The following is a 22,223-nucleotide window of genomic DNA, read 5'->3' on the forward strand; positions in this document are numbered from 1 at the left end:
ATAACTAAAGGATGAAAATCTGTGATTTACCATTTCAGAGACACTGCATAAAAGAGAAGTCCTGAGGGTTAGTTTGATTTGACTCACATAATGTTTGAAAACAATTTGATTTAGCCATATTTAAAATTTTTTGAGGCTTTATATAAAAGTTCAGATTTCCAGCTTCAGCTTCTGCAGGCTTTGGATCACCACTTTACAGGGTAGGTAGCTTTGGGCTGGAGCCAGCCCTGATGACCGTTTTAGAGACTCATACCTTCCAGCCCCTGCTCCACTGGGTCACAGCCCCCTGCATTGCTACCTTGTCTGCCCAGACCATGTGACACTCCAATAGGCCTGTGAGCCCGGAGGCCTGGGATGACCCTTCCCGCTTGATCAGTGAGGAAACTGAGGCTCAGGAGGGTAGAGTGGGATTAGAACTGTCACTTACTGTTCTGCTTCCCCAAATCTCTGAAGAGGTATGTCTGCGCCGAGGGGAAGGATGTGAGCCAAGGGGTGGAGGTGAGCAGGCACAGACTCTTCAGGGAGCAGAAAGGGGAATGGGAGGCTGGGGCTAAATGGTGACAAGTGGGACGCTGCCCTGGCTGCCACCATTATGCCCTGAGCCATCCCACAGAACTTGAGTGTGTTTTCAGACCAGGCACTGTCATCGAGGGTCTGGGTGGCTTTGGGCAACTTGCTTGAGTCTTGAGTTTCCCATCTGTACAATGGGGTTGTAGCTGCCCTTCCCATCACAGGGATGAAAGTACCACTGTCCCCCACAGGAAGGGGCTCCCTCCAACAGACCCCTTCACTCATCCCAACACACCCTTGGCTCACCGGCCCCCTTCAGGACCCTGGCTGCTGCCCAACCCCGATCCCCCCACCACAACTGTTTTCCCTGCCCTGGAGGAATGCAACCAGGTAGCTCCAGAGCTGCGGAGAGCACTCAGGACAGCCCACCAGTCCCACCCACTGACTCTCCCCCTCACCTCCTTATTCTTTCCCCTCCAGCCTCACTGCTTCCTTCCCCTCAGCCTGAAATGCTTTTCCCAGGACCTGCAGGCTCACTGCCACGTCTTCTCCAGGTCTTTACTCAAAGGTCGCCATCTCAGAGAGGCCATCGCCGACCACCTTATTTATTTTTTAATGTTTAACATTTTCTAAATAATTTATTTTTGGCTTTTTGTAATGTTAAGAAATAGAGCCATTGGAATTGTTTTATTGACTAAATATATGTGTATATATATGAGATCCAGCTGTAAATACTTCCTGACCACCTTATTTAAAAAGTAATGCTCTTGGGCTTCCCTGGTGGTGCAGTGGTTGAGAGTCCGCCTGCCGATGTAGGGCACATGGGTTTGTGCCCCAGTCCGGGAAGATCCCGCATGCCGCGGAGCGGCTGGGTCCGTGAGCCATGGCCGCTGAGCCTGAGAGTCCGGAGCCTGTGCTCCGCAAGGGGAGAGGCCACAATGGTGAGAGGCCCACGTACCGCAAAAAAAAAAAAAAAATGCTCTCCCCACACCAGCCACTTCCAACCCCCCGACCCCTTCATTTTTCTCCTTAGCACCTATCACCAGCCGACATACTCCATGTATTGCTTCTTTATCTTGTTTGGGATCTGATCTGTTTGTCTCCACTAGAATGTAAGTGCCACAAAAATAGGAGTTTCGCTCTTTTGTTCACTGATGTGTCCTCAGCACGCACAACAGACAAAGGAGGGGCTCTGTAAGTATTGAATGAATTGAAGTGTCAGGAGTGCCACGCTGAGTTGGCCCCAGATTTTACTGGTTGGTGGGGGCTAGAGAGCTGGGGCCATACCCAGAGTTTCAAACTCAAACCAAGCACCCACCCACCCCCTGAGTCAGGTCAAGTAACTCTCAGGATCCCATGGCCTCACTACAAGAGCTAGAGTCTCGCTGCTCCCTGTTTTGCTTACAGTCATTGGGACTAAGCAGAAAGATCATTGTCCTTGTTATGAAGGTGTGCTTTCACCCACTCCGTCCTGTGCCAGGATGACCTGTTCAGGGGTCTGTCTCTCCCCCTGGTCAGTGGGCTCCCCCTCTCAGAAGAAGCCACGTTTTATTCATGTTACCATATCCCTGGTGCCCAGCATAGGCCTGGCATGTTCCAGGTACCTGTGAATGTCTGAGTGAACTAGTGAATGAAGATGCTCTGTATTGGCCAGTGGAGTCCAGACACACCAGGGTTTTAGTCTTGGCTCTGCCACTTACTAGCTGGGTGACACTGGCGAATTAGTTCATTTCTCTGATCCTAGTTGCTGTGAAATGAGGATCTTGGTACTTAATCCTTCAGGTTACTACGTCCTCATAGATGTAAAGATTTTGGAATAGAAGCTGGCATAGTGCAGAATGTTAGAAAAGAAGGCATATTTTTTAAAAAGGAGGAGCTTTGCATTTTGTGAGTGAGCTCCACATCAGTGGAAGTGTGCAAATGGATGTGCAATGGTCGAAAACCCCTGGGCATTTCATTTCAACCTCACAGGTACTACTGCCACCTCCATTTTACAGATAAGAAAATTGAGACGCAGAGCCAAAGCCAGCCTAGGAGACTGTGGCGGGAACGAACCGAAGGGAAAGAGATTAAAAAGAGCCAGAACCGCCAGTGCCAGCCCTCTCAAGAACCCCCTGGGAACCCTGCCACTGCTGCTCGGGCTGAGCGTGCAGCGGGTCTGGCACTCCGAGGCATCTGGGCGCCGCCCGCCTCCGCCCCGCCCCTTGCCCTCGGCTTGTCCAATCTCAAGGTCTTCATGTAAATGAAGCACCTAGAAAGAGCCTATGCGAGCGGCAGGGGCGTGGTCTTCGTCCACCTTCAAGGCAACGTTCTGATTCATTGTTAAAATAGAAAGGCTGTGACCCCTGGCACCTCACCCCAGCACCCCCTTGTGTGTGGAAACCCGAGCCGAGGTTAGTACCGCGAGCGGAAAGGTTGAGAGGGAGGAAAGGCTAGTGGGAAAAGGTAGAGGGCTGAGGGACACGAGGAGGGACTGTCTGACTAGCTGGATGGAGGGAGGTCCAGGGGTCCATTCCCCGGGTGGGGCATGCATGTCCGCTGAAGGTTTTTCATTGTTATATCCACACCTAAAGTGCATTTTAGAGAAGGATTCTGCCAATTGGTTGGGGGTGGGAGGGGGAAGCAGGAGCAGTAAGGGGCATGTGTATAAGAGCACCCCACACCCGCCCACAGGGGATTAAGCTGCTTTCTCAGTCCGAGGCGTTGCTCCTTTATGTGGCGGGATTGGGAAGGAACCGCCCAGGCTGGGCAGGACGGATGCCTACTCTCTGCACTACTGGGAACAGGGAACGACGCAGGGAGATAACAGCTCGGGGAGAATTGGAGACCCCGGGGCCACTGAAGTGCCAGTGGTGCCCCCAACCTCCACCGTGCCCTGCCACTTCCTCAGGTTTGATGGTGAAGGAGCCAGGAATCTTCTCCCTGGTTGCCCCAGGGGAGGATGTGAAATTCCCCAGCTCTCCGCCAAGATTGGCAACTAAGGCCAGATCCCCTGCGACGCTTTGGAGGAAACTCGACAGGTATGAGCAGACGACCTGGGGTCACAGTAAGGTGCATGTGTGTTTGAGGATATGGATTCCTCTCACCCCACCCCGCTTGCTGGGGTGAGGAGAGCATCTTCAAGTCACTCTTCTGACGGGGCTCCCCCGCCCCGCCAGGGCATGGGGTTGGAGCCCTCAGTGGCGCCCAGAGGAAGAGCCCTGTGCTCAGCACAACACCAGGGGTTCTCTTTGGCTGAGCTCTGCCAGACTTGCAGAGTGACCTTATGTTGTTCACTTTCATCCATGATTTTGTCCTCAGTTCTGAAAATACCTGGCTGGCCACTTGCCTCACTCTCAGGGTTTCCCAAGGGACCTGTGTGAGTTGGCAGTGTGATCCAGTGTCCCTCACGCCCACCTCTGAGAGGATGGGGAGGCACAAAGACTGGGTTTGAATCCAGTTCAGCCACTGGGCCTTTGAACAACTTATGGAATCTCTGTGAGACTTAGTTGCCTCATCTGAAATTAGCATTAATTTTATCTACAGTGCAGGATAACTGTAAGGCAAGGGTACTCCAACTTTGGGGTGCATTGGAATCGCCTAGGAGACATGTATAAAATGCATTGTATAAATGCCTTGTATGAGTGCCTCACCTCCAGAGGTTCTGGCTGGGTGGATCAGGGAAGGAACTGGGGATATGCATGTTATGAGCAGCTCAGCTGAGTCTAGTGCAGGGTCCTCAAAATACACTTTGAGCAACACTGCAGTAACGACTAGAAATCACGTGTCAAATGTTTGGCAGAGTGCCTGGTGCTCAGGAGGTGCTTAATGAGTGTTTGTTGAGTGAATAAGTGAACAGGTGAAAGAATTGATGGATAACCTCATTTCCTCGGTCCTTGGCGGTCTGGGGGCAAGCTGGGGCTGGAGTCCGGGTGGGCTGCCAGCCAGTCAGCTGGTCTTTGCCTCCCCCCGACCCCTAATTCTTCCCAGGCCCCACCATCGGATTGCAGGAGCTGCCCTGGCCTGATTCAACTGATATGGAGGGGGTGGCAGGGAATGCCCCCTGTGACCACTTTGAAGCTAATGTGCTTGCCCAGAGATGCTGTCAAAACTGCTTCCACCCTGAGGAGGCCCACAGAGCAAGGCATCAGGTAGGCAGGCTTTCCTGAGTGGTGGTTTGGGACAGGGGTGTCTGTGATGGGGGTGCCTGGCTGGGCCACTAACTTGCAGCTGAACTCAGACGCTGACCTTCCTTGTGGTCAGAGCCTCAGTTTTCCCAGTCTGTACAATGAGGTGGTGGGACCATGTTAATGCTTCTCAAATGCCAGTTATTCTCCTCCTGCTCTTATGATTTTTCTGCCAAGCCTCATATAACCTATTACTTACCGTACTGTCCATTAAATCAATACGCATTTTTTCACTTATATTAAAATAAAACTTTACATCACCACCACAAATAGAAAACTAGAATCATATTCTTTATGTAGAAGGTTCAAAGGAAAGAATAAAAGAGGGAAAAAAACCAACCCAGAAATGTCACTAAATTCTAACTAGAGAGTGTTGTCAGCTAAGGGTTCTGAGCCTGAGCCCTGCTGTCTCTCTGTTGAAAAGGGAGATGGGTAGGTGTTAGCCATTAAAGATACACACATCCACTGGAGACTTTCTCCTTGAAGGTACTGAAGGAGTGAAAGGGGAGGCATTTTCTCACTTTGTGAAGGATGAGGTTTCAGGCTAAGCCCTGGTCCGAGTAAACCCAGAGCTATGAGAAGCACGGGACTGAATCTCCAAGGGCGCTACAGCCTTGACCCCCTCATGCCTCTGTGTCATTCTCAGTGAGACTCGAGGCTCCCCTTGAGCCTGGCCGCCATCTCCGTGCAGGCATTAGCCTCTAAGAGGTGGCCATTATAAGGGAGTTGCTGTTCAGCTTTGGAGCCAAGCAGACCAGAGTTCCAGTCCTAGGTTTGCCATTTACCCGCTGTGTGACCTTGGGTCATTGACTGCTCTGGTTTCACTCTCCTAATGGGTAAAGTGGGGCAACAAGTCTTCTCACCCAGGGCATCCGGCCCTGCTTAGCCCAAGTCACATGTGGCTAATTCGATACACATTCGTTTCCTTTCTTCCTCCTTCCCGACCAGAAGAGTCAACCTGGGAGATTCTTTTCTACCTGTCCTGATACGTCCAAAAACAGCTCCCCTACCCTCACCCCCAAGTTCAGGGAGCAGTTGCCTGAAATCCCTTTGAGTCCATCTCCCATGCAAATGACCTTCTCCCAATGGCAAGCCTGGAACAGGAGGAGAAGCTTGGATTCAGACAGGTCTGAGTTCTAGTCTCAGTCCCACCACTTCCCAGTTGAGACCAGTTGGGCCAGCTCATGTGTTCACATATATTGAATCGGTGCTTAAAATGTGCCAGGCATTATGCTAGATATTGGGGAAACAGTGACAAATAGAACAGACACAGTTCCTGGTTCATGGGCTTGTAGTCTAGCAAGAGAAATGGAGACTAAGAAAGTAATCATGCAAATAATTTTTTAATCATGGTTGTGATAAATGTTGGAAAGGAGCAGCAAGTGGCATGAGGGTAAATGATAGGGCATTCGGGGAATGTTTCTCGAAGGAAATGATACTTTAACTGCTTGGTAAGGGCTGGGAAGGCATCGCCAGTGAAGCTGGGGTAAGAGGAGTGGAAAGGAACAATAAGTGCAAAGCCCCTGAGGCAGCAAGGAGGAGGCACACTGGAGGGTGGAGAGAAGCCAAGGATGGAGAATGGGGTGGGGGCTGGGTCTCACCGCCTGTGGGGACTTGTGGACATGCTGAGAACCTTGGACTTTTTCCTGAGACGCATGGGCAGCCACTAAAGATTTTAAACAGACGAGTGATGTGATCAGATTTGCATTTTCAGAAGTCACTCTGACTGCAGGACAGAGAATGGACAGCAGGGAGTGAGAGTGAACAAGGCGACCAATGAGGAAAAAGTGCAATTACTCATCTGAGGTGAGACAGAGACTTTTTTTTTTTTTTTTTTTTTTTTTTTTTTGCTGTATGCGGGCCTCTCACTGTTGTGGCCTCTCCCGTTGCGGAGCACAGGCTCCAGACGCGCAGGCTCAGCGGCCATGGCTCACGGGCCCAGCCGCTCCGCCGCATGTGGGATCTTCCTGGACCGGGGCACAAACCCGTGTCCCCTGCATCGGCAGGCAGACTCTCAACCACTGTGCCACCAGGGAAGCCCAGAGACTTTTTTTTTTTTAATTAACTAATTTTATTTTGGCTGCACTGGGTCTTCATTGCGGCACGTGGGCTTCTCTAGTTGTGGCGCGCAGGCTTAGCTGCGGTATGTGGGATTTTAGTTCCCCAGCCAGGGATTGAACCCAGGCCCCCTGCATTGGGAGCATGGAGTCTTAACCACTGGAGTACCAGGGAAGTCCCTGATGCTGGAGGTTTTGAGATGGAGACGAATGGACACATTTCAGAACTAACTGAATAGGAGAATCTAAAGGATTTGGTAAATGAGTAACGTGGAGAGGCTGGAACATGGCTGACTGCTGTGTTATTTTCTGAGGCAGAGTTCTTGGAATGGGAGGCCCGTTTGGAGTTGTTTGGAGTGGTGAGTGGGAGGTGCCTGGGGGACACACTGGAGATGAGAGGAGTTTACTTAATATGAGGAGCTCAGGAGCCAGACCTCTGCAGGAGGTAGAGGCTTTCAAGTCATCAGGATCTGGCGCTGATGAAAGTCCTGCTCATGGATGAACAGTTTCAAACACGTAGAGTCCCAAAATCTGTGTGTTAAGAAAGCATCCCCCAGCCCGATCCTTAATTACACTCCAGCACACACTCATCCCTGAGGGGCCTGATAAAGGTATCACCTGGGGCTAGAGCCAGTTCTGACATCTTCACCTATGTTAGAAAATGCAGGGACTTCCCTGGTGGCGCAGTGGTTAAGAATCTGCCTGCCAATGCAGGGGACATGGGTTCGAGCCCTGGTCCGGGAAGATCCCACATGCCGGGGAGCAACTAAGCCCGTGAGCCACAACTACTGGGCCCATGTGCCACAACTACTGAAGCCTGCGCGCCTAGAGCCCACGCTCCACAAGAGAAGCCACTGCAATGAGAAGCCTGCGCACCGCATTGAAGAGTAGCCCCTGCTCACCGAAACTAGAGAAAGCCCGCGCGCAGCAACGAAGACCCAATGCAGCCAAAAATAAATAAATTTACTTGAAAAAAAAGGAAAGAAAAAGAAAATGCAGAAAGGGCCCCAGGTCACAGAGCAAACCTTTCCCAGAAGCTTGCTCCAGTTCCCCATGATCCTGGGCTCTGGATGCATCTCTGCTCTGCTGTCAGCTGAGTCTCCCAGGCTGGGAGGTGTGAGGAGGGCTTATCCCTGGAAATCACACAGCCTAGACCAGGTCATGGCCAGGTTCTGGATGGAGAGGGGAGGGTCTTGCTGTATGCCAGGCCCCACACATTCCTTTTCAATGCATCTATTCTTAAGTGTCTTTAACATTTTATTGACTTAACACTAATAAAATTCTATTGAATGTTTTTACATTATTTATTATATTTAAGATGTACAGACCTGGCGGTGTTCTAAGCCCTTTTACTCATATTAACTCATTTAATTCTCATAACACCCCTAGGGAGTGGGTCCATTAATCACCTCTGTTTTGTAGATGAGGAAACCAGGCTCAGAGAGGGAAGTCACTGGGCTGAGGTCACCCAGCTGGGAAGTGGAGGCGCCAGGATTGGGCCTGATGACTGTCTGAGGCCAGAGCCCGTGCTGACCCGCCAGACAGGAAATCAGAGCTGGGGATTAGTTGCTAGGCCTACTCATGTGGATGGTGGGTAGTGACGGGGGCTGGAGGTGAAGGCAGGGAGGAGGTACCACGACAGGCTGGGGCTCCTGCCGGGCCCAGCTGGGCTGGGACCCCTCAGTGATGCCCAGAGTGCCGCTCCCTCCTTATTCACGCGGCAAGGTCCCCAGGGTAGCCAAGGCGCCAGGCCGGGCTGCAGATCTGACACCTCCCGCTATGGAGCGCTGATCAGAATCTGGCTCCCGGGCAGGGGGCGAAACTGAATCCAGAAGGGCCTTCCTTCTCTGGCTTGGATGGCGCGGCAGACACCCCAGCCCCACTCCTTGGCACTGCCCAGGTCCCAGAGTGGCGGCCTTCTTGGAACCCGGAGACTCTGTGCCCACCCCAGGGCTGCGGCCAGGCTGTGGCCTCCGCCCCGGTTCTGGGCTCCAAGGTCCCCAGGGAGCCCGGGCCCAGGCCCCCGCCCGGCCCCGCTCTCAGGTGAGCCGCGAGGATCGGGTTCCTGCGGTTTCATGTCCTGCATTGTTCTTGGCTGGGCCCCGGCTTATGAAACAGTAATGAGGGGCCCCTGCTCCCGCAGCCGGCCCCTCTAAGGTTTCCACTGCCTCGGCTGCCGCCACCTCGGCCCAGAGTCGGGGCCTGGGAGGGCAGCAGCGTGGGGGCCTGAGTTGGAGCCCCCCGGGTACGAGGGTGCTGACAGCCGCCAGCCGCCACTGCCGGAGCCCGCCGCCCAGGTAATCCGAGAGGAGGCGGGGTGCAGGGTGCCGTGGCCGCTGTCCCCCTCACCGGGGGGAGGGCCCTGCCACCCTGGGAGGTGGGGAGGAATGGGGGGGCCTTCCCGGAGGCGAGCAGCCGTTCCCCCGGGTGAGCCCAGCACCAGCCTTCGCAAGTGTGGCCCTGCTCAGGGCAGGAGGGAGAGAGAAACCCTCAGCCAGCTCGGGGGCCCTGACCCCAACCCCTGGAGCCTTGACCTTCCAGCCCTGGAGGCCCCTGGCCCTCCTTTAGGAGCGCACATCTCTCCTTTTCTCCAAGGTCTTCCTTCCCATCTCCTCCTCCCTCAGACTACCTCTTCCTGCCTCAGACATTTTCCTTCATTCTCCGGACTAGCTTAATCCTCCCTCTCCCTCCTCATCCTTGAGTTCTGGCAACAGAAGACCCTTTTGGATCCTTTAGTGCCCTTCACATCCTCAGGCACAGACTCATACCTATGTGCCGTCACACACGTGCTTGCTCGTGTACACAAGTCAGGTGGGTATGCTAATGCGCGTGTTTATAAACACATATAAACAAACGTCCATGCACTTACGCAAACAGACACATCAGTGTACCCACCAGACATGCATACACATGCGTGCACATGCGCATACTTGCACACACGCAGGAATTTATACGAACACATACCTGTAGACATGTGCGCATGCACATAACCTGTACCTCTGCCAGCCCCCAGCTTGGGTCCCAAGGAGCACTTCCAGTCTGATGGACAGCTCACCCTGAGAAGTGGAGATCCCAGGAGGAGCTGTCTGGAGACTCTTCCACACCGCCTGGTGGGGGGAGGGGCTGCACAGGGGGAGGGGAGCCCCCACGTGGGCGACGAGCTGCCTCCTCTCCGACTCTGTCTCAGGAGCCCGGGAGCCCTCCAAGTGCTGAGGCGCCCTACTGCGACCTGCCGCGCCGCCCAGCCGCCCCTGAGGACCCGCTCGGTGCCTCGACCTCCAACTGCCAGTCTGTGGTGGGTTCGGGCCTTGGGCCAGGGCCTGAAAGGTGGGTAGAACCCTGGGGCCTGAGGAGGGGTTCCCGGGGTTGGATGCCCTCACCCATCCCACCCCACACCCCTTCATGCTGGCAGCCTCCGTCTGTGATGGCTGCTGTCGTGGGTCACATGGTCAGTCCACTCGGCCTGGGTACAGGCAGCAGTGGGCATGTTCCATGGGCCCTAGCTCAGGGGATGGAGCGCATGCACCCACCCTGAAGTGGGCATGGCCCACAGCCCACTCACATTTCCTGGTTCCCTTTGCACTGCTTTAAAAGATTAAACAGTCTCAGCACCCAGGGGCGCTTTTTATCACCCACCTACCTGACCATGCACTGCCCCTAGGCTCTGGAATCCCTCCACCCCGGGGCCTGAGTTGGACCGAAGTCCCTCTTTGGGGCCATGGTGCCTTGGGAGGACATGGCTGAGGGTCTAGAGACCTGGGTTCCAGCTTCAGCCATCCTTTCCTGATGGGCTGTGGGACCTTGGGCAAGTTATTCCCTCTTTTTATACCTCAGTTTCCCTGTTTAAAAAAGAAGAGGGATTGAATCAAATCAGCATTGTTTTGCGAACATGTGTTCCTCATAGGTAGGCATTATTTTACAAAAAACAAAAAACAGCTCTGCCGTCAAATATGTTTCAGAAAGTCTGGTATAAACAAATTGGAATATTGTTTTTGCAGGACTTGTCAGAGCTTTTAGTTTGCTAGCATGCACTGTGCTTTTGGGTGGGGAAGGTAGGAGAAGAGTGTAATATGTCTCAAACTTATTTGACCACAGACCTCTTTTAAGAGTCATCACTCATTTCTGTCTCATAGGCCAATTTGTGGGTCACTCTTTTTTTTTTTTTAATTTTAGAATTTTATTTATTTTTTATACAGCAGGTTCTTATTAGTTATCCATTTTATACATATTAGTGTATATACATCAATCCCAATCTCCCAGTTCATCACACCTCCCCACCACTTTCCCCCCTTGGTGTCCATTGTGGGTCATTTTTTGGGGATACTGCCAGCTCTAACCTACTGGCTTCTTTAAAGCAGGGCTTTCTCTACAGCTCCCTCCCTTGGCATCCAGACCGGTGGCCCTGTCACTGCCCCGGGAGCCCTGCTCCCTCTCAAAGCCCCCTGTTAGCCCAGCATGATTCTGTCTTAGTCTTACAGAGCTTGGGGTCCTCTCTCCTGCTCCAGTAACATGGTGGGGGTTGAGGCCACAGCCCTGGTTCACAGTGCATCTCTGCCTTTTCCTAGCTCTGTGACCTTGGCCAGTCCCTTGACCTCTCTTAGCCTCAGTTTCTTCATCTGTAAAATGGGAATCTTTACACTCACTTCGAAGGGAGGCTGTTGGAGCTAAACGAGGCAGCCCACGTGAAGGGCAGAACACAGGCAGCCCTCGGTGTTAGCTCTCTCCTCCACTCAAAAGTGAGGTGTGTGTGCACCTGGGTGGTGGTGGGGTGTTACTCCTTAATTCCCATCACTTTGAGGGAAAAAGTCATGGGTCTGTCTCCTCTCCCAGGGGCCCATCAACAGGGCTCCCTGCAGAGGGCCTCACAGCCACCCCCAGGAGCCAGGAACCCGAGGCAGCACCCTACCTGGAGGGCCTGGCCTCCTCCCTGTGTGGCAACTTCAACGAGAGCCCTGACTCTGGCACCAGCTCCAGCCCTGACTGCGAAGCCCCTGATGATACCAGCGACTCGTCTTCCGTGGTGAGAGGGGGGCGGGAGGCCAGGGCAAGAGCAGGTGTCTGCCCCTGGGCCAGCCCTGGGGTCCCACGCAAACCCCCAGACGGGGCTGAGCCTCTCACAACAGGGAACAGAGCCGAGGTCCTCTGGAGCCTTAGCCAGTATGTTGGGCTGCCCCAGACCATGCACCTGGGAGGGACCGGGGGCTCTGCAGGGCCAGCCCAGTGGGCTGAGGGCCTGGCTATGAAAAGGTAGAGGCAGGTGTTTCCGTTGACAGGGAGCTCGTGCATCGTCAACGGGCTCCAGCCGCCCAAAACTCTCAGTGCACGGAGGGCCGGGATGTTGGGTGTGGTACCCAGATCAGGAGTGGGACTGGACCTAGGCCCCGCCCTGGTCACATACTGCTAAGCCCCATGGCCAGCCCTGGCATGGATCTCCAAGGGTCAGAGGAAAGGGAGCAGGCTGTAGGGCCTGGCAAGGGCGGGGGGCCATTTAGCCAGGAGAAGAGGAGACTCAGGGGAACTTCTTGGGACATGCGACCCTCAAAGTGTTGTCCCGGGACAGAAGAGGCCGGCTATCCAGGAGACCCCAGGGGAAAGTGATAAGATTCAGAATAAAACGACCCAGCCCTGCAGGCATTGTCTCAGGAAGGCTCACCACCCGACTCTGAGGTGGAGAGTTTTATGTCCCTGTTTTGGGGCAAGAAATCTGAGGCTCAAAGAAGGGAAGTGACTTACTTGAAGCCACACATCTGGGAAGTGGTGGGGCTAGACTTTAGGGTTTTTTTGTTATTATAAATTTATTTATTTTTGGCTGCATTGGGTCTTTGTTGCTGCGCGCGGGCTTTCTCTAGTTTTGTTGAACGGGGGCTACTCTTCAATGTGGTGTGTGGGCTTCTCATTGCTGTGGCTTCTCTTGTTGCAGAGCACGGGCTCTAGGCACGTGGGCTTCAGTAGTTGTGGCATGCGGGCTCAGTAGTTGTGGTGCACGGGCTTAGTTGCTCGGTGGCATGTGGGATCTTCCCGGACCAGGGCTCGAACCCGTGTCCCTTGCATTGGCAGGAGGATTCTTAACCACCGCACCACCAGGAAAGCCCCTGGGGCTAGACTTTGAACTCACCTACTTCTCTCTGGATCCTGGGGGTGTCTCTGGGGCAGGGACCGCTATTCGAAGGCCCTCCTACCACACGGAGTTTGACTACCCTGGATTCAAGTCCCCTCCCATATAAACCATTTCCCAGCTGTGTGACTTTGGGCAAGTTCTTAGCACCAAGGGACATACCTACTGCACAGGGTTGATTGAACCTTCGCTGAGTTCACACCTTCCAAGAGCCCAGCACAGTCCTGAGCATACAGCAGGTGCTCTTGCAATGTCAATTCCCTTTCCTTCCATCTATCCATCTCATGCTGGGAGTGCAGGCCCTGGGCTCTCTCTCCTTGCTCTCCAAACAGGCTTTCTCCTCCCCTTCCCTGGCAGGACTGGGACACTGTTGAGAGGCAAGAGGAAGCCCCCAGTGGGGACAAGTTCACCGTGATGATCCCACGGAAGCCACAGGAGGGGCCAAGGGCTGACAGTGCCCGAAGGGCTCCTCCTCTCCTCACCCGGTCCCCTGTAGGAGGAGACACTGCAGGCCAGAGAAAGGAGGGTGAGTACCTTCTGCCAGGCCAGGTTGGTCCCTGTGACCACAGGTGTGGTGATGGCCAGGGGCCTGGGAACCAGATAACCATTTCTCTGGCCGCGTGGGCCCCTGGGTACATCTTACTTCGACAGCTTGAGTCTTAATAACAGTAACGGTCCCCATATAATTATGGAGCAGGCAATGTGCCATGCAATCTGCTTTAAATACATCATCTTGCAACTGGTGGGTCAGGATCTTCAGGTTGCAAGTGATGGAAACTGGCTGAGTAAAAGCCTAGAGGAATGCCTTCGGGCATGGCTGGATCCAGGTATGCAAATGGCATCAGAAATCTGGTGTCTGCTCTTCTCTCTTCATTCTCAGATCCTCCCCTGATGGTGGCAGGATGAGTAGCAGCGGTATCAGGCTGTATCCTACCTAATTTTCAACTCCCACAGTAAGCGGGCACAATCTTCCCTATAGATATAGCTAAAGTCCCAGGAAGGGTTCTCCCTGGGACCCAGCATGGGTCATGTGCCCAACCTGGAGATCAGGGATGGGATCAACCCCCTGTTGAAACTTCATGGTCTGAGAGTGGTAGAGAGGAGATGGCCCAAAGGAAATCAAGCAGGTGTTTCCAGAGAAAGGCAGAAGGCTGCTGGTCAGGCCAAGCCCACAGATGCCCATGACACTGGTCAGCGTCTCGCTGGTATGTGAACCCAGGATGCTGGACCCCCAAAGTTTGGGCCCTCCATCACTACTGCGCTGTGTTGCCTCCTGGTCTGTGTCTTCAGCATCATCAGGATTTAGAGATGTGGGGCGGGGCATCCATGTCCTAACCCCAGAAGGCAGTCTTGGCTTCCTACGGCTCCTGTAGCATTCAGTCATCAAACACATGAGCACTAACCATGTGTAAGACCTGATGCTAGATACCTTGGGCATTCAGGAAGAGCCAGTCATGGTCCCTGCCCCGAAAAGCTCATCATCCAGTAAAGCAAACAGATGGGAGATGACAGACAGCAGCTCAGGACAGAGGAAGGGCAGAAACAGCTGTGCAGGGTTGTGAGAAGGGCTGGGGGTGAGGGTCGGGGTAGGTCCGGGGTCCGGGGAGAAACAGCTTCATTCCAGCCAAGGAAGGACTCAGAGGAACACCTTTTGGACGTGGCACTGTAGCTGAGGAAACAGCTGGGTAAAGGCATGGAGGTGTGAAAAGGGAGTATCCTGGTATGCACAGCTTTAGCAGAGATGGTGGTATATAGCTGGGCCAGACCATGCGGGGCCTCTAGAGTCTAGCCAAGGAGTCTGGACTTTCTTTTGTAAGTAGCAGGGATCCACAGGAGGTTTTTGCGAATGGGAGCGATGTAATTGGTCCTGTGCCTTAAGAATTTCACTAGGGCAAGGTGTGAAGGATGAACTGAAGCAGGACGAGGCAGAGGAGACTTTTGCAGTTTAAGAGACCATTGCAGCCACTGTAGTGATAACTGGTTTAGGCATGAATCACCGGCTGATGCTAAATTCCTGGGTGAAGGGTTGTCAGGGAACAGTATATTCACACGGTCTCAGAGTATCGCCCCTCAGATTACATATCGATTACAGAGGGAAAAGGCACCCTTAGGATGGGAAGATCTGGCAGACAGCACCTTAACCAAGTGGCCACTCAGCATCCCAGCATGGGGCAAACTGACCAGGTGCCCCCATGTGTTGCACGGGGGAGGACGTGGCATCTTTTCCAAATCCAAGAGAGTGGGAACTGATTTTTGGACAATTAGACAGGAGGCTGTGAGAGCAAGTGGCCCGTGGACAGGGAGGGCCTCTCTGGGGAGGCGACATTGTAGCTGAGATCTAAGTTCAGAAACAGAAGGAAGAGCCATTGCAGAGCCTTAAGGAGTGGGCAGAGGTGGCAGGTTCGAGGAGAGAAGAAAGATGGGGTGATAGGAGCATGTGGAGTGTAGGAGAAGGGGGTGCAGAGGAGGCCGGTGTTGGGGGCCACCAGTAACCTGACCCTCCCTCCCAGCCTGTTCCTCCTCCAATCTGTTCTATGTCGCCACCCATCCGGAGGCTTAGGTCCCAAATCTCGTGTTATCCCGATTCCCCTTTCCTCACTTTTCACATCCAATCAGCAGCAATTCTGGCCAGCACCTCCAAAACACACCCCAAATATGTCTCCTTTCTGCCATCTTTACCACTGCTCCCCGACCAAACCAGGGGTTATTGCCACAGCGCCTTCAGATCTCCTGTTTCTGCCAGGCCCCTTTAGTCCATTCTGCCCCCAGCAACTGAGCCATCCTTTAAAAACATTCATCAGATCTTGTCAGCACCCCAGCCTCCACTGCCCTGCCCCATCAGGCCCTGGGGAGGGTGTGTATGGGAAGAAGCGCCTCCCCAGTGCGAATGGGCTGAGAGCTGGTGGGGTTTTGTACTAAATCCCTGCTTTCTTGCTCTTAAACACAGGGGCCGTGGGGTGGGGGGACCCTCACTATGTGACCTGCTTGATCAAAGGCAGTCACCACTGTCTGCCTGGCGGCAGGTTCCCAAACTGCAGCAGGAGGCCACGGCCTGGGGGGAATTAGCCAAGTCCAAGATGCTGGGAATGCCTTGACATCCCTCTCGGGGCACCTCTCAGTTTGCAGACACACTCCATGGGGCAGGCTGTGCCGAGCCCGGCTAGCTGAGGGACAAAACACAGATGCCCTAGAACCTCTGCACAGCCTGCCCTGTGTGCTCACTAAGGGGGCTGCAGGAATGAAGTCAGATCCTGGGTGGGCCAGGCTCCAAGGGATGCTTGTGATGGGTGGGAAAGGGAAGAAACCGGCGCTGGGGGTGCTGACCCAGCTGTGAGCCACTGGGAGTGGTGGTAAACGCCATCTCAGCCGGTGCACATGCTCAAAGGGTGGGAAGACTCCAGGACGAGGTGCAACTCAGAGCTGGAAGGTGGTGGCACAATATTACTGCTCACTTATGGTGTGCTAGACACTTTCCTAAGCCCAGTAGACACAGTAGTAAACAAGAAGGCGAGGCCCCTACCCACAGGGAGCTGGGAGGCCGGTGGGGGCAGGCAGAGCCTTGCCAGACATGGGAAATGCCTGGATTTTATTCCAAGTGCAGATGGGAGCCCCTGAAGTTTTTGCTTTTTTTTTTTTTTTTTGCGGTACGCGGACTTCTCACTGCTGTGGCCTCTCCCGACGCGGAGCACAGGCTCCAGACACACAGGCTCAGCAACCATGGCTCACGGGCCCAGCCGCTCCGCGGACGTGGGATCTTCCTGGACTGGGACACGAACCTGCGTCCCCTGCATTGGCAGGTGGACTCCCAACCACTGCGCCACCAGGGAAGCCCTGCATTTTTTTTTAATCTTTTAGAAGAGTTGCAAGGATAGTACAGAGAGTTTCCATTATACCGCTTACCCGGGTTTTCCCAGTGTTGACATCTTACATAACCATAGCCCTATTATCAAAATTAAGAAATTAAAAAAAATATATATTAAGAAATTAACACTGGTAACAATACTACTGACTAAACTACAGACCTTCTTTGGATTCACCGTTTTTCCACACATGGCCCTTTTATGTTGCAGGATCCAATCCAGGATCCCACATTGTGTTTAGTTACCATGTCTTTCAGTTTTCTCCCATCTGTGACAGCTTTTCGTCTCTCCTTGTAAGCAGGGGTGATCTAGCTAGATTTGCTTTTGGAAAGGATCTCCCTGGATGGGTGATGACCTTGGGCCCAGAGTGCACATTGTTGGGGGGCTATTGCAACCATCCAGGTGAGAAAGGAGGGTAGCTGAGAGCGGGGAGGTGGGAAGAGGTGGATGAGAGGAGCGTGCAGATTTGGAACGTCGTGGGGCATCAGACCATCACGCAACCACAAGGCAAATTTTTTTTTTGGCCGAATCGCCGGCTTGCGGGATCCTAGATCCCGGTCTCGGCAGTGAAAGCGCCGAGTCCCAACCCCTGGACTGCCAGGGAATTCCCAACAGCGCAAATTTTAAGTGCTGCTCTGTGCGTGGTTCCAGTTCCTCGATGGGTGCTGGAAACTCAAGACTTCAGTGACACCAGCTCAGAGAGTTTGGAGGAGGCAGAGGTTTCAAAGTGTGAGAAGAGGGTTTCCATTTTTTTTTTTTTTGGCCGCGTTGCATGGCTTGTGGGATCTCAGTTCCCCCACCAGGGACTGAGCCCTGGGCCACGGCAGTGAAAGTGCAGAATCCCAACCACTAGGCCATCAGGCAACTCCCCAGAGAAGAGGGACTCTTAAGTGCGGACTTTAATGAATGCAGTCGTGGCTCCTTCAAGACACGGCCACAATACCCGTTACTTCTCTCCTGAAGTACCAGCCCAGGGACACGCACACAGCTGGTGGCCACCACATGCTTGGTGACCAAGGGACTGAGGGGGGTGTAGGGTGACACCATGATCATGGCGGCCCCTTCATGGGGATGGGAGTTGTGAGGGGGTCACTGATTAGCGAAGTTACATGAATCCCTTAGATCAGGGCTTCTTAAACTGTAACGTGCATGCAAATCACCTGGGAATCTTATTAAAATGTGATTCTGATGCAGTGCACCCAGGGTGCACCTGAGATTCTGCATTTCTTAGCAAACCCCCGGGTGAGGCCAATGCTGCTGGTTCACAAAAGGAACTTTTTAGAGCGATCACACAAGTCTCACTGGAAGAGAGGGGGGAGTTTCTCGGAATCCAGTTGCAGGAAGTAGAACAGAAATGAAAATTTGTTGGTAGCTGCTGTTCGATCCAGCTCTCCCTCTCGGGGTCACACAGGCTATTTTATGCTTCTTTCTTTCTTTTTCTTTTCTTTAAAGGTTTTTTGATGTGGACTATTTTTTTTTTTTTTTTTTGCGGTACGCTGGCCTCTCACTGTTGTGGCCTCTCCCGTTGCGGAGCACAGGCTCCGGACGCGCAGGCTCAGCGGCCATGGCTCACGGGCCCAGCCGCTCCGCGGCATGTGGGATCTTCCCGGACCGGGGCACGAACCCGTGTCCCCTGCATCGGCAGGCGGACTCCCAACCACTGCGCCACCAGGGAAGCCCAATGTGGACTATTTTTAAAGTCTTTATTGAATTTGTTATAACATTGCTTCTGTTTTATGTTTTGGTTTTTTGGCCGCAAGTCATGTGGGATCTTAGCTCCTCGACCAGGGATTGAACCCGCACCCCCTGCATTGGAAGGCGAAGTCTTAACCACTGGAGGGCCAGGGAAGTCCCTCACAGACTATTTTCAAAACTGCTCTTTACGAGTTTGCCTCTTTTCTAACTTGTTCGTGAACCCCCAGACTATATGACCTTCGGCTCTAGAGCCCACCCCACTTTGACCGAGTCATCCTGGTTTTCAATTTCAGATTCCTGACCTCAGCTTGAGAGTGGCATCTAAGCCCTCCTCCAATCTGTTGCTCAGAGGGGTGGAGTTGTGTGATAGGGAAAGTGGGTCCTCTAAGGAGACAGTGTGGGGTGTGCCCCGATCATCTGTCCCAGGGGACAAAGAAAGGTAGGCTGTGGGAGCTGCCTAGACCTCTGCCTTTACCTTGAACCTACCTCTTCTCTCTCTAGGCTCTGGTGGTGGGAACCGAAGCGCCGGACAGCACTGGGCGAAGCTCCGGGGAGAAAGCGCGTACTTCTTGGAGCGGCACCGGTCGGCGCTGACCCCGGTCTCTCCCGCGACACCACAGAGTGGTGCTCGAAGTACCACCCCCCAGGCTTCCTCTCTCCATCGCTCTGCTTCCACACAACTCGATACCTCCCGAGCCTCCTCTCCCCCACGACTTGCCCAACGGGACAACCCCAGAACCTCATCCACCCAGCAGGACACCCCCAGGACCTCTTCCACACAGCGGAACACCCCCAGAGCATCCTCTCCCTCAAGAGTCGCCCAACGGGATAACCCCAGAACCTCGTCCACCCAACAGGATACCCCTAGGGCCTCTTCCACGCAACAGAACACCCCCAGACCATCCTCTCCCTCAAGAGTCGCCCAACGGGACAACCCCAGAACCTCGTCCACCCAACAGGACACCCCCAAGACCTCTTCCACACAGCGGAACACCCCCAGAGCATCCTCTCCCTCAAGAGTTGCCCAACGGGATAACCCCAGAACCTCGTCCACCCAACAGGACACCCCCAAGACCTCTTCCACACAGCGGAACACCCCCAGAGCATCCTCTCCCTCAAGAATTGCCCAACGGGATAACCCCAGAACCTCGTCCACCCAACAGGATACCCCTAGGGCCTCTTCCACGCAACAGAACACCCCCAGAGCATCCTCTCCCTCAAGAGTCGCCCAACGGGACAACCCCAGAACCTCGTCCACCCAACGAAATAATCCTCAAGTTTCCTTTCCCCCCAGAGCCACCCAACAAGACAACTCCAGAGCCTCTTCTACCCAACAGGACAGCCCTCAAGCTCCTGTCCCTACTTGTACTCCCCAGAGGGACAACCCCAGACCTTCTTGTATTCAACAGAACACTCCCAGAACCTCTTCTACCCAAAGGGACAACCCCAAAACCTCTTGTGCCCAACGGGACAATCCCAAATCCTCTTCCTCACGGCGGGAAAACCCAGGAAGCTCCTCCTCTCAGGGCTGCACCCAACGGGACAATCCCGGACCTTCCTCTCCCCGTCGTTCCTCTCAGCGGAACAATCCCAGGAATTCCTCTCCCCATCGTACTAACAAAGACATTCCATGGGCCTCCTTTCCCCTCCGGCCAACCCAGGGTGATGGCCCCCGAACCTCTTCCCCATCTTGCTCCAAGCAAAGTGAGGTTCCCTGGGCATCCATTGCCCTCCGGCCAACCCAAAGCGACAGGCCTCAGACCTCATCTCCCATCAGACCAGCTCAGCGTGACTCATCCCAGCGCTCCTCCAGCCCCACCCAGCACAACTCACCATCCCGGGCCACTTCCTCCTCCCACCCGCCAGGCCACCACAGTGCCTTCCGGACCTCCTCGCCTCTGCACCCTGCTACCCGCGGTGCACCCCAGACCTCTCCGGAGCCCTCCCAGCCCCCCTGCCCTGTGTGCATTGGGCACCGGGATGCCCCTCGAGCCTCCTCGCCTCCTCGCTATTTGCAGCATGACCCCTTTCCCTTCTTCCCAGACCCCCACGCATCTGAGAGTGAATCGCCCCACCATGACCCCCCCTATATGCCCCCAGCCGTATGCATTGGACACCGGGATGCCCCTCGGGCTTCCTCACCCCCCCGCCACACCCAATTTGACCCCTTTCCCTTCCTCCCAGACACGTCAGATGCTGAGAACCAGTCCGCCCAGCACGAGCCTCCTCAGTTCCCCCCCACTGTGTGTATCGGGCACCGTGACGCACCCCGGGCCTCCTCCCCGCCGCGCCAAGCCCCAGAGCCCTCCCTCTTGTTCCAGGATCTCCCCAGGGCCAGCACCGAGAGCCTTGTCCCCTCCACAGACTCTCTGCACGAGCGCCTCCACATCCCCAGCCCTGTATGCATTGGGCACCGTGATGCACCCTCCTTCTCGTCCCCGCCCCGCCAGGCCCCCGAGCCCTCCCTCTTCTTCCAGGACCCCACTGGGACTAGCATGGAGAGCCTGGCCCCCTCCACCGACTCTCTGCGTGGCTCCCCAGTGCTGCCCCCTCAAGTGTGCATAGGGCACCGGGATGCCCCTCGAGCCTCCTCTCCACCCCGCCACCCGCCCAGTGACCTAGCGCTCCTGGCACCCTCACCTCCGCCAGGCAGCTCGGGGGGCTCCCGGGGCTCGGCACCCCCGGGTGAGACCAGGCACAACTTGGAGAGGGAGGAATACACCGTGCTGGCCGACCTGCCCCCACCCAGGAGGCTGGCGCAGAGGGAGCCAGGGCCCCAGTGCAGCAACGGGGGCCGCACCCGCAGCCCTGGCCGCGCAGAGGTGGAGCGCCTCTTCGGGCAAGAGCGCAGGTGAGCCCAGGGCTGGGGCAGCCAGGTGGGCTGGGGCGGAGGCTCGGCGGCGGCAGGACAGGTGGAAGGTTCACAGGCTTAGGTTCCAAACCAGGAAAGGGTTTAGACCCCCGCCCTGCCGCTTACTGGCTATGTGACCTTAGGCAAATCACTTCACCTGTTTCCGCACCTTAGGAGTTGTTTTTGACAATTAAGTGATATTGTGCATAGCCTAGCGGGTAAGAGTGAAGACCAGGGTCAGGCAGGCTGGGTTCAAATCCTGGGTCAACGCCATTCGCCAACTGGTGTGATGTGGTAAAGTGATTTAATCTACCTAAGCCTCAGTTTCCTCATCTGTAAAATTAGAACATTAGTACATTAATTTAAATGAGGTTAAATTCTCAAACCCTTTGTTTGATCCAGAGTCACAGGTTTATTTATTTATTTATTTATTTTTTACACCTTATGTGAGGGAGAAGAAAGTGTCCCAGATTTTTTTTCTGCCTTAAAGAAGAAAGCTCACAGGTCCCTTGCATTTCCGAAAACAGAGATGTCAATTTAAAACGTATGGCCAGAGCCATATATTTTAAATAAGAGAACCCACAGGATGACAGACTTTTTTTAGAGGTTAAATATTCCTTTCCTGGGACGCAGCGACAGCACCTGAAGTCCAGGAATCCCACAAGTCGCCTTGGTCAGTGGCTCCATTCATGCGGGTGTTTACAACCCAGCAGAACGTCTGCTTTTCCCCAGTCTTGGGGAGGAGAAATGTTTCCTCCAGATCCGGCTGAGATTTCTTTCTCCAGCAGTTCCAGCCTCAGAGTCTTTAAGGATCAGGGCTGAAATTCCATTCGCTAAGTTCAAGAGAACAAAAAAACATAGGTCTGAAAGTCTCAAAACTTTCAGTGTAGAATTCAATAAATTATAGCATATTTACCGAGGCTGAGGTGTACAACCACCACCACAACATAATTTTAGAACATTTCCATC

At 54.1% G+C, this 22,223-nt stretch overlaps 1 protein-coding gene across 3 annotated transcripts in view; it reads left to right on the forward strand.

The window, feature by feature from the left end:
• The first annotated feature begins 2,754 nt into the window (after positions 1 to 2,754).
• Positions 2,755 to 22,223, forward strand: part of TRIOBP (TRIO and F-actin binding protein) — a 58,303-nt gene continuing 38,834 nt past the window's right edge. For all 3 annotated transcript variants that reach the window (XM_027107593.1, XM_027107590.1, XM_027107591.1), the window contains exons 1-7: positions 2,755 to 2,903; positions 3,401 to 3,530; positions 4,480 to 4,640; positions 9,921 to 10,060; positions 11,564 to 11,753; positions 13,206 to 13,374; positions 18,905 to 21,254. In XM_027107593.1, coding sequence (XP_026963394.1) covers positions 4,527 to 4,640; positions 9,921 to 10,060; positions 11,564 to 11,753; positions 13,206 to 13,374; positions 18,905 to 21,254 — 2,963 coding nt within the window. In that variant the 5' untranslated portion in view covers positions 2,755 to 2,903; positions 3,401 to 3,530; positions 4,480 to 4,526. The remainder of the gene's footprint in view (positions 2,904 to 3,400; positions 3,531 to 4,479; positions 4,641 to 9,920; positions 10,061 to 11,563; positions 11,754 to 13,205; positions 13,375 to 18,904; positions 21,255 to 22,223) is intronic.

This window comes from Aethalodelphis obliquidens, unplaced genomic scaffold (assembly GCF_003676395.1).
Source record: "Aethalodelphis obliquidens isolate GAN/ISIS:26980383/991018 unplaced genomic scaffold, ASM367639v1 scaffold8, whole genome shotgun sequence".
Taxonomy (NCBI): domain Eukaryota; kingdom Metazoa; phylum Chordata; class Mammalia; order Artiodactyla; family Delphinidae; genus Aethalodelphis; species Aethalodelphis obliquidens.